At 59.2% G+C, this 10760-nt stretch overlaps 1 protein-coding gene across 1 annotated transcript; it reads right to left on the bottom strand.

Moving 5' to 3' along the window:
• Window positions 1-196: 196 nt before the first annotated feature.
• On the bottom strand, window positions 197-9234 carry MYOZ3 (myozenin 3). Its single transcript, XM_063349304.1, has 8 exons — window positions 9107-9234; window positions 8751-9011; window positions 7733-7819; window positions 7223-7377; window positions 6886-6954; window positions 6638-6785; window positions 6180-6351; window positions 197-2858 (listed from the first exon to the last, which is right to left on the bottom strand). The coding sequence occupies exons 1-8, from the start codon at window positions 9231-9233 to the stop codon at window positions 2696-2698; spliced, it is 1182 nt and encodes a 393-aa protein (XP_063205374.1). The 5' UTR covers window position 9234; the 3' UTR covers window positions 197-2695.
• Between the last annotated feature and the right edge of the window lie 1526 nt (window positions 9235-10760).

Below are 10760 nucleotides of genomic sequence, written 5' to 3'. Positions count from 1 at the left end.
GGGGGGGCAGACAGAAGGGCCGTCGGGGCTCTCTGGATCAGGTGTACCGGAATTCCAGTGCTAACCGTGTATCCCGTTTGCACACTTTTGAAATAAACTTCTGGAAAAACAAAACCAAACCCTTTTCAAGCCCATTTGATATCCTCAATCTGAATGCTGTGGACTATTTTAATGTAATCAGAGACTCTTCTGTCTGACGGGTAATGACTTATTATTCTAATGAGGTATTAAACCAAGCTGAAAAACAAGCTTATCAGATGTGCCAAACCCATGGCTTTGCCTTCCTATTGTTACAGAATTTTCCTCCTTCCTTTTTCCTGACATCTCGCTTAAAAAAACCAACAAAACCTTTTTTGATGCTTCACCTCTGATCCTGCATGTCCTGAGCAAGAGAAGTGTTAGTTCTTGCAAGCAGACCGTGGGTAGTGCAGCGTGATGTGGGGTGACAGTTTAGCGGTTGCCTGTTTTAGCCCGGTGACAGCCCCCCGTGGCCCCCCGAGGCTGGGCTTGTGTTGCTGACAGCTGCAGCGGGGGGACGCGGCGCGGCTGCAAGCTTCTCCGGGGTATATTTGGAGCATGACTGGGGCTTTCGTGGCCTGTGGATACAGTCTCCTCTTAAGCTGGGAGATGGATCCCGCTTTGTCCTGCTTTGGTAAGAGGTGAAACTTCTCTTTCTGTGCTCCAGCTCTAGTGGTTGCCCAGGAGCACCCGTGTCCTGCACGGAGCCTGCGCTGTGTAACGTGTGTATGTGGGGCTGGAGGATTTTAAGTTTTATCTGTGCGTCGGCTGCTTTCACGCAATGGATCTGTGGACATCTTTCTGTAAAGCAAAACATGACGGGACTTGCTCTGAAGCCTCATTTGCTTGTTTTTCAAAAAAACACATTAAAATATTTGAAATTTTCAACACTTTGCTTAGAGCCTGCTTCCTGGAGCAGAGTGGCCGAGAACTTCGATTTTTATTTGGCTGCTGCCAAAGCCGAGGTGCGGAGCTGGCAGTGACAGCGGGTCCACTCAGTTCCGAGTGGTGTCCTGTATGATCTGGGCGCAGGTGGTGAGTTTGTCAGGTCCGAGCTGCCCCAGGGCGCTGTTGGAGGACGGGCAGAGGGCTGCTGGGGACGTGGGAGGGCTGCAGCGTGTGCCACGGCTCTGGCCCCGCATCTCTGCAGGCAGGGCCGTGAGCGCTGAGCAGACAGATCTCGAATGCCAGCAGGCTTTACATTATCGCAATTTATTTATTATGTCTAGCCAGGTCCCTGGGGTACACGGGTTCTTCAACTGATGGACAACGAGGAGGGAGAAGGGTTTGGAATCATCGTAGATTCTTAACGTTTACGGAACAGACCTTTTCTCTTTCCATTTGCTTGTCCCCTCCTGCTTCTGGGGGAAGAACAGAGCAATGGAAGTTTCCTGCCTGAATGGGGTGTTGCGGCAGCAGCATCCCTGTGTGGGATTTCCTCTGCGCATCAGTCCGCACGGCATTACAAATACACTTCACAAGCGAGGCGGCTGTTAACTGCACTTTAACCACAAAATTTACTTGCCCGATTCAACCGCGGCGGTGGAAAAAGAAACTTTTATCCTGATGCGCCTGCTTTTGCAAGATGAAGTAAGGGTAGCGTTAAGAACCTGACAAAAGCAATTGTAGAAAGCCGGTGTTAAGTTAGAGTTTTTGTTAGCGGTTAGTGGGGTTTTCCAGATGTTCTGACGACTGTCCGATAGCCTGTTGTTAGCGGCGTGTCCTGCTGTGTGTCACTGCTGAAAACCTTCGTGTAGCTGAATCCTCGCTGCTGATTTTTGCGTTCAGGGGGAAGCCTGCGCTTGCTCCGGAGTCATGGCTGCGCCGCTTTTCCTTCCCGCTGATGCTGAAGTTGCCGGAATACCCCATCAGGATCCTCAGACGGGCGCAATTCTGCAGTGCGGAGGGTCCAGGCAGGGCCTGATCCTTATCGACCAACTGTATGAAGCGCATCTGGCGTAAGTCCATCAAAGGGCTTCGGTGTTTAAGCAAGGCATGCAAATAGCAGTAGGAAGGGGAAAATAACAGCTGCCAAGTGCTAGCCAGTAGCTTGTGGAAAACGGGGCACAAGTTTCCAATTCCCAATGTTCCTCTCCCATCTATCCTGGTTGTGCTGTGTTGGTGAACAGGCAGATTTCCAGCTCCTCACTTGTTTCTGTTGTCCAGCCAGGCCCAAGGTAAGTGCTTTTAACGCGCCAGTCCCTCTGGTAACTTGTTTTGCTGCTGCTCTTCAATTATCACCTCCTCTCACTGTCCTGACCGGAATGACAGATGTAGAGTTGTCCTGAAGGTGGAATTTCTCTCCAAAGGCACCAGCTGTCGGAGCAGGTCTTGCGTGCCGGTGAAGAAGCAGCGAGACAGCTTGGTGAGTCCTGCCATTTTCCACGAGGACAGGCTGTACGGCATGCTTTGTCCGGGAGTTCACAGTGATCTGCTTGGATTAACGAGGAGGGCTTGGCTGGTTAGCTTAGCGCTAAACACCCTTGTGACAATGGCTGGTAGGAGGGGAATTCCAAATGGTCCCAGACTTGAGCTTGTTCAAATCCCGCTGGAGAGGATGACAACCCGCGACCACTAGCTTAGCTTTCGCAAAGAACACTCTCCCCTACCGTGCGAAGTATGTTTGAGTCTGGCGAGAAAAGCATCCGTGGCGATGGGGAAGGGAGCGCGCGGCCGCCTACAGCTCATCGCTCTCCGGCAGAATCCGCACCCAGCCTTGCGGCGTTCTGTTGAAGTTGGGTCTGTAGGAGATCACCTCCAGAGCGCTCAGGTTGTCCAGCTCGGTGGTAGGCGCCGAGAACAGGTCGCTGACCAGTGCTCTGTCGAAGGGGGCGGGAGTCCTGCGGCGGGAGAAGCAGCAGATTTAGCACGGCGGGAGGAGAGCGTGGGCATGTTGTAAAGGGCTACGAAGAGGATTAGGGGACTGGAACACCTCTCTTATGAAGAAAGACTGAGGGACTTGGGTCTGAAAAGTCTGGAGAAGAGAAGACTGAGGGGGGATCTTATCCATGCTTATAAATACTTGAAGGGCGGGTGTCAGGAGCATGGGGCCAGGCTCTTCTCAGTGGTGCCCGGGGACAGGACAAGAGGTAACGGGCACAAACTTGAGCATAGGAAGTTCCACCTAAACACGAGGAGGAGCTTCTTTCCTTTGAGGGTGGCAGAGCCCTGGCACAGGCTGCCCAGAGAGGTGGGGGAGTCTCCAACTCTGGAGACATTCCAAACCCGCCTGGACGCGTTCCTGTGCCACCTGCTCTGGGTGACCCTGCTCTGGCAGGGGGCTGGACTGGGTGATCTCCAGAGGTCCCTTCCAAGCCCCACCATTCTGTGAAAAAGCAGGTCTGGATTTACTAACTGAGCCCAGCAGCAGCCTAGCAATGCCTGTAGCAAATGACAACCCTCCTCTTCCTCCCCGGGATGCTGTTGGAGCCTCTGCAAGCCCCGCGAGGTGCTTCTCCTGAACGGAATCACACAGCCAACTTCAACCCAAGCTTTGGCAGGCCCGGGGAGCGGGGTTTGGTGTTTGAGTGCCAGTGGCCGTGCAGGGGAGGGAGGAAGCCCGTTCCTACCTTTGCCGTAGTCTCTTTCGGTGGGCTCTGCCAACAGCAGCAGAGGCGTTCGGCGCGTGAAAGGGGTTAGGTTAAGAGAGCAGGTGACGGTGACAAACCCCCTGGTCTTTAGAAAGTGACTCGGCCACAGTGAATGTGTTCTGCAGAGGGTTGAGGCTGACGGTGCTGCCTCCTGATCGCTCTAGCACATGTGCAGGCAAACGTCTTTCTCCTGGCCCTGGCTCCAGCCTGCCTTTTGGGACAGCTTCTCTTGAGCTATGACTAACAGGAGGAGCACTGCGGGGGCAAGAGCTGTCATCCCTTCCTGGAGAAATGTGGAAATGGACCGGGGAAGAGAGTGCCAGCCCCCGAAGAGCCAAGAATGTTGGTTTTGGAGCAGCCCGTGGAGGCTGAGCTATCAATGAGGCATAGCTGGGAATGTTTGCTTTGGGAAGCGCTGCGCGAACATGAGTAACACATGGCACCGTTTTGCAACAGAGGAGAAATAAAGGGGGGGAAATGTAAATGAGGGAGGTTTGTTCCAGAAACTTTCTCCCTTCTGGGAAATAGACGGTCCTTTTCAAAGCTCGGGTTTCACTCTCTCCTAAGGCAGCGCACCTTAGCAAGGTGGCCGAAGGGCTTTGCATCACAGCCTGAACCTTTAAAGTTGGGAATAAATCGATATCTGCTTTAACGCAGCTGCTGTTGAGACGGTGAGCTTGCCCTTGCCCTGTGACCCATGTGAGCTGTGCTGGGATTCACCTAGCTTTAGGCAAGACCGCTGGCTTCTCGCTAGCCGATTTGTTCCAAAAAAGCTTGTTTTTCCGCAGTTTGGTATTTGATGAACTGAGAAGTCGATTTAAAAGCCAACAGCTTGGAAGATCATGAAAAGCCCAGTGAAAAGCAGATTGGCTCTCTGAATCTTCGTGCCTCAGTGAAGAATTAGAGGAGGTGGCGAGAGGCTTGGTGTTAAATTAGCATCCGTCTGTATTAAATAACAGTTCAAGACTTTAAATAGAAAGGCAGCGTGCGAGAGGGGAGAAATGGTACGGGGTAAAGCATTATTCGGAAACATGCCCTTGCTTCAGTCCCTGTCCGTAAATAAACGCCGAGGCAGGAACATGGCTCAATGTTGACAGAAAAGAGCCAAGCGTCTGCAGCAGCTCCTTGTTCTCCCCCTCCGGCACCTCCTCGGATGTTACTGCTCCCGGAAAGCTCAGGATGGCTGAGTGGCTGGGAAGGAGAACCTGAGGGAATCGCTGAGGCGGCCCCTTGGCTTCCCCACGGTCCTTGTCCCTTCTGGTAACCCCATCCCTTCTTCCCTCTCTCCCTCAGCCCCACGCCAGTGCAAACCAGTGGGCTGCCACGCTTTCACTGGTGTGGGAGGGGAAACACGAGGGGGCTGAGCGTGCTGCAGCCTTGTGCTACGCCCCACGGCAAAGCCCCAGGGCTGGGGGAGAGGAGAGCGGCGAAGGAATGGCGGCAGCGTCATCTCGGCTCCACCAGCAGCTGGGCTGATCGTCGCCCTTCGGAAAGCGAAGGGGTTGTGGTTCCCCACAGCTCAAAGCCCAGCAGTCATGTCCCCCGTGACTCAAATCCAACGTCGGGGCAGGCTCCGGAAAGCTGCCATCTCCGGAGGCCCAGCACAGGGGTAGATGGTTTGACAGGGAGCGGTGCTGTGTCCCAGAAGAGATCTCCAATGGGAGCTTGCCTACTGGAAGGTGATTTTGGCCAGGCCACCAAGGCTAATGTACTTTCATCCTCACGGAAGAGGCTTTCCGTGAGGAGGAGAACCAGGACCTTGGTTTGCAGGTTCCCTGGGATGATGTCCATCTTGAAAGTTCAGTTCTCGTTATTCTACCTTGGGCTGCTGGTGCTTTGTTACCACCAGATCTCTGTCTCCTGGATACCCACCAAGCACCTTCCCAGAAAGGAGATTTTCCCCAGTGTTCTCTGCTCCTGGGTCCCAACCTCGACCCCAGTGCCATTTGGAGGTGCGAGGAGGCACGGCAGCCACGCTCCGTTGGAAGCAGCCGCAGGGCATGGAGCTTGCCAGGCTGAGCCACCAGAAACTCCCCTGTCTTGAGACTTCCATCTCAAGCACATGTTTGGAAGGAATCTGGTGACCTCTTAGCACTTTGTGGGAAGATTAACCTTACACCCCCACTGCTTCCAGCAGCTGCTTGGATACCTTAAGGAAATTAGGAGAGAGACTTGGCACTGTTTGTGCCATTCCTCCACCCAGTCCAGAGCTAAGCCCGGCTGGGAACAGCAACGATTCCTTCTCCAGGACCACGTGCGTGAGAATTAGTCCTCCCAAATTTCATTCCCGAGGTTACCCAGTGAGGTCAAGCTGCTAAAGCCTGCGTAGGCCAGTGGTGGAGCTGAGAGGGGATCTGGGGAGCTGCTGGAGGCAGGGACCTTTGCAGAGGAGCCACGGAAGAGCTCCTGATCAGCGGCAGAGCAACCTGAGCCCTTGCTGCTCCCCTGTGCTGCGTAACAGAGGGCACGGACCATTGATTTCCCTGGCAGAATGGTAGGTGCTTCTTGAGGCTGAAAGGTTTGGCCAAGGGATGGACAGGCTGGTGGTGCCTGCTCCTCGGCCAGCATTACCTGTTGAAGCTCCTGAAGTCCCACGGAGTGGGTCTCACGGGCGGCTGGTTTTTGCCATGCACAGCGTTGTCCTTGTCGCCGAGGAGCGCCTGCCACGGGGAGCGGTAGCCCTTGGGGATGGCGGTGGCGTTGAACTTCTCCGGGGGGACTTCTTTGAGGGGGCCCGAGTATCCTGGGTGGGGGAGAGATGGCGTGGGCTGCTGTGGCCACAGCTGGGCTGGGACAACGTCCCGAGCAGGGAAGGGGAGGCTGGGAACAGCCCTGCCTTTGCATGGCCACGGAGGACCTGCTGCTGGGGGCAGGATTATGTGTATATAGCATAAATATGTTATCTATTCATATATATAACAATTCTGGGGGAGGGTTTTGGGGAGGACCCCTCAGCAGGCAGCAGCTCGAAGAGCCCCACATTACTGAGACTACAACGGTGCCGGCTTTGGGGTGTAGGTGGCGTTTACCTGGGGCCAGAGCATCGGGGTTGAGGACTTTGCTCATCTGCAAGACTTTCTCCGTCTTCTTGGGCACTTCGGGGGGGCCACCCTGGGGCGACGCTGCCACGTGGAGCTCGGAGTGATAACTCTGCTGGCCCCCGGCATCCTCCCCTGCCTGCGGAGGGGACAGTCAGCGGGTGCCGGGACCTCCCCCTGCCCCAGTCAGGACTTGGGAAGCTGTCCAAAGCACTTCAGAGCTTCCTCCACCTACTCACCGTCCACTCGTTTGCTGTCCCCTCCGGGTCACCTTTCTCGGGGCGGTGTGAGCCACCCGTCCCTTGGAGCTGCGGGAGGTGAGGAGCGGGGTTGGTGGGTGCAGAAGGGGACCGGCACCCTTGCTCTTCGGTGGATGTTGGATGTGATGCTTGCCCACCTCCATGCCCAGCCCACCAAGCCGCCTCTCCCCTCCCTTCATCTGGGCGTAGCGGGCGGCTGAGCGTGGCTGCCCTGCTGAGAGACCCCCAGCCCCGCCAGGAATCGCTTCCCTGCAAGGGCTGCAAGAGCCAGGGAAGGGCCGTCCCGCCCGGAGCCAGGGACGAGCCACAGACCCACCTGCCTGTAGCCGCTGGGATGCTCGTAGACGAAGCGCTGCACCCGCTTCTGGCGCTGCTGGAAGAGCTGAGAGCCGCGGTTGTTCCGCAGGGAGAGCTCCTCCATCATCAGGTCCTGGGGCACGCTCATCTTCTTGCCCAGGTCCAGCCGGGGTGCTGGGGAGGGTGGGGGAGAGCAGAGACACAGCTGAGGCCCCTGCCAGTGTCCCTGTCACAGCTCAGCCATGCCCCCACGCCTGGAGCTGCGTTTCCTTGGTGGGGGGAATTGTCGGGGAGTTATCTCAGCTCCAGAGGCTCAAACAGCCTCTCCTGCCCCCGTGCATGGTCCCCTCCAGCCTTTGGCACACGATTGCTGCGCATGATCGGGGCTGTAGTGCAAGAGGGGACCAAGAAAGCAGGCAGAGAAGCCCCAGGCAGCGGGGACAGTGGCCACAACCAGCGGTAGGTCTGGCCCCTCGGCAGGGCGGGCACTGCCCCGGGACCGGTGGCACCCCCCAGCACCTCCCCTTACCGTCTTCAGGGCCCGGTCTCATGATGGTCATCACTTGCTTCCGTGCTCCTGGGGCAGTTAGGTGGGAGGGGGAGAGATCCTGCCCGGCTGGAAGAGAGAGGCAGCCCTGGGGTGACACCAAGCCTGGGGACGTGTCAGCCCCAGGAGTGCCATGGGGAGAGACCAGGCTTTGGCTGAGCATCTCCCCCAGACAGCATCATCCCTGAGCCACCTCCCCTGGCCACCATCGTCCCTGAACACCTCCTGTGGCCAGCATCATCCTCACGCTGCTCTCCATTCCCTTCGACAGATGTAAGGAAATGTCCAAAGCGCGCCACCGCTCAGCCCCTGCTTGTCATCTTTCCTCCCTGCCTTTCTTTAGGGCAAAAAATGTCCCCAGCTCTGTCCTTGCCCACAGCAAGCCGGTGTTCTGGCATCCTGAGCCCCCTGCGAGCAGCCCCCACAGCCTGCGGGACGAGCGGGGGCCCTGGCTGCCACCCCACCGCCACCTCCTCTTTAGCAGAGCTATTTTCAGCCGCTGGCCCCGAGGGTGCAGGAGATGTAACCCTGACCCTGCCGGGGAGCTGGCGAGCCCGGCCAGCGGCGAGACGGGCTGTGGGGCTGCTGGTCTAGGCTGCTCCTTTGCGGGGAGGTGGCTGGAGATGAGACCAGCCCTGGTCTGAACCCCCCCGGTGCTGCTGGGGCGTTCGGCTCAGTAAGTGCGAGGAGCAGGGTGGTGGCTCGGCCCTGTTTGGTGCACCTGGTCTCCCTGGGCTGGGGCTGGTGCTGTGCAGCTTCCCCTAACAGCCCTGCAGAGCAGGGGGTCCCCGCGGGGCCGCGGGTGCCTGGCACGCAGCTCCCTGCCAGCTGAGTCCAACACCGACCATCCGCACGGCCAGCGTGGGATCCGCGCCCCGTCCTTCCCTCAAAACCCTCGGGGAGACCATACCCTGACCCCCACGGTGGGGACATCCCCACCACCAAGACTGGGACGTCCCCAAGCACCCACCCAGCTGCTGAGCCCAGCGTTGGACCTCACCTCCTTGACCTGGCCAGGGGACGCCCCGGACGCCGGGGACCGAAGATGCTCTCCTGCTGCGGCTGGGGATGGGGCTGGAGCCAAGCTGTGGCCACCAGCCGCTCGGTGGTCCTGGCTGGCCCTCCGCGGCACCCCCGGGCTCCCAGCCGCTCGCCCTGACCCGTGCTGGGCTCCAGCCCAGATGCCAAGGTCCGGCCGCGGGACAGCAGTTATTTCTGGCTGAGAAAGGGGGCGGAGCGGGGCTGACCCTTGGGGACCAGGGACACAGTCACCCCAGCACGGAGCAGGGCTGGCCCTCGGGGACCGGGGACGCCGTCACCCCAGCACAGAGCAGGGCTGGCCCTCGGGGACCAGGGACGCCATCACCCCAGCACGGAGCAGGGCTGGCCCCTGGGAACCAGGATGCCACCACCCCGACACAGAGCAGGGCTGGCCCCTGGGGACCGGGATGGTGGCCATGCAGCAGCAGCAGGAGGTGGCCATGTGGCACGCGTGCCCAGGCCACCTCAGGGACGGATTGGAGCCAGGCAGGTCAGGCTGGGTGGGATAACGGCAGTTTATTTCCGAGCTGGGGGTACAGCTGTGTGGTGAAGGCGGGTTGTGGTGGCTGGTGGAGCAGGGGGGGGCTGTGTCCCGGGAAGGGCAGGCTGCGGGGCAGGGGGACCCCAGGGAACAGGGATGGGCTGGCTCTGACAGCGTGTCCTGGGGAGAGGGAAGGGGTGACGGGGGTTCCCTGAACAAGGAGCATGCCAGAGCCCCGGCAGCCCAAACGCATCCTCCTTTCTCGGTGCTGGTGTCAGGCACCAAGGCTGTGTCCCCTGGGTGGGGGCTGTGTCCCCTGCGTGGGGGCTGCGGTCACTGCCGCAGGGTGTCCTGCCTCCCCAACAGGCGCCTACCCACCCCTGGGTGGGGACAAGTGTTTTGGGGACCCATTGCCCTCCCGGGCACCTACCGCTCTCCCCAGGCCCTGCCACATGACTGCGTCCACCCTGACGCCCTCCTCTCCCCATTTCCCTCCCCCCAAACCTCCCTCTGACACTGCTGCCCTGGCAGGGGGGGGCTCTGCCCGCCCCCCCAGCCCCTTGCAGGGCTCCCCATGGGGACACCGGCTTGTCCCCAAGACACTGTCAGCATCGCTTCCTGCACCGACACCTCCTTCAAACCCTCTGCAACCCGTACCGCTTCCTTCAGCCCCCCCACGGCCCCCCCACCTCCTCCCACCCGCCCTGGCCACCACAGCCCCCACGGGTCCCCGTGTGTCCCTCCATCCCGCAGGGGTGGGGACAGGATGGGGTGAGCCTGGGGATGGGGACAGTGACAGGGGACAGGATGGGGCTGTCCCTCTTTGCCTGGGCAGGGCAGGAGGGCACCTGTAAACGGTCCCCTTGACGTGGCAATAAATAACTTTGGTTCTCTTTTTGGTGACGGCGGAAGGATTAAGGGGAATTCCTTTGAGAAACGTAAAATAAAAGCAATGAAGAAGTGGGGGGCTGGAATGAAAAAATTAACTTTTCCTCCCCAAAATCTGGTTTCAATTGAAACCAGCCGTATCTGGAGGCTGGGACAGGATGAAAGAGGGTGCCCAGCTGCGGCACCCACCCGGCGCTGCCCACCCCAGCAGAGCAGAGCTGCGGTGACACCCCGGGGTGACACCCCAGCGCTGGGGACAGGGGACCACTGAGCCCGTCCCCGTCTTGGCTGTGTGGCCTGGGGCTGCCTGCGGAGGGAGGGGACAGTGCTGGGGGCTGGCTCCCCCCCACCCCACCCCCCCCCCGCTGCCTGCTCTGCCTGCGCTGCCTGCTGACCAGGCAGTCCTGCCCCGAAAGGTTAGGCTGGTAAAAATAGAGCGGGGCCATGGGATGGCGGGCAGGCAGCAGGCACCTGACCCCCCCGGCACGCCGAGGGGCCACGGCAACTCCGCCGGGGAACGGGGACACCGTTTTTTGGGGACCGCAGCCCCGAGGGTTGGGGTGTTCCCAATGGAGGGTCAGCGGGTGGCATCGCCCGGGC

This window comes from Chroicocephalus ridibundus, chromosome 11 (genome assembly GCF_963924245.1).
Source record: "Chroicocephalus ridibundus chromosome 11, bChrRid1.1, whole genome shotgun sequence".
NCBI classification, from domain to species: domain Eukaryota; kingdom Metazoa; phylum Chordata; class Aves; order Charadriiformes; family Laridae; genus Chroicocephalus; species Chroicocephalus ridibundus.
This window is presented reverse-complemented; position numbering and strand designations above follow the sequence as displayed.

Coding starts and splice junctions, on each gene's coding strand:
- MYOZ3 (XM_063349304.1), bottom strand. CDS start 9,233: ATGGCCACCTCCTGCTGCTGCTGCATGGCCACCATCCCGGTCCCCAGG. Junction 7,378..7,732: donor GAGACCGGGCCCTGAAGACG/GTAAGGGGAGGT, acceptor CACCCTCCCCAG/CACCCCGGCTGGACCTGGGC. Junction 2,859..6,179: donor GACTTCAGGAGCTTCAACAG/GTAATGCTGGCC, acceptor CTCCCGCCGCAG/GACTCCCGCCCCCTTCGACA.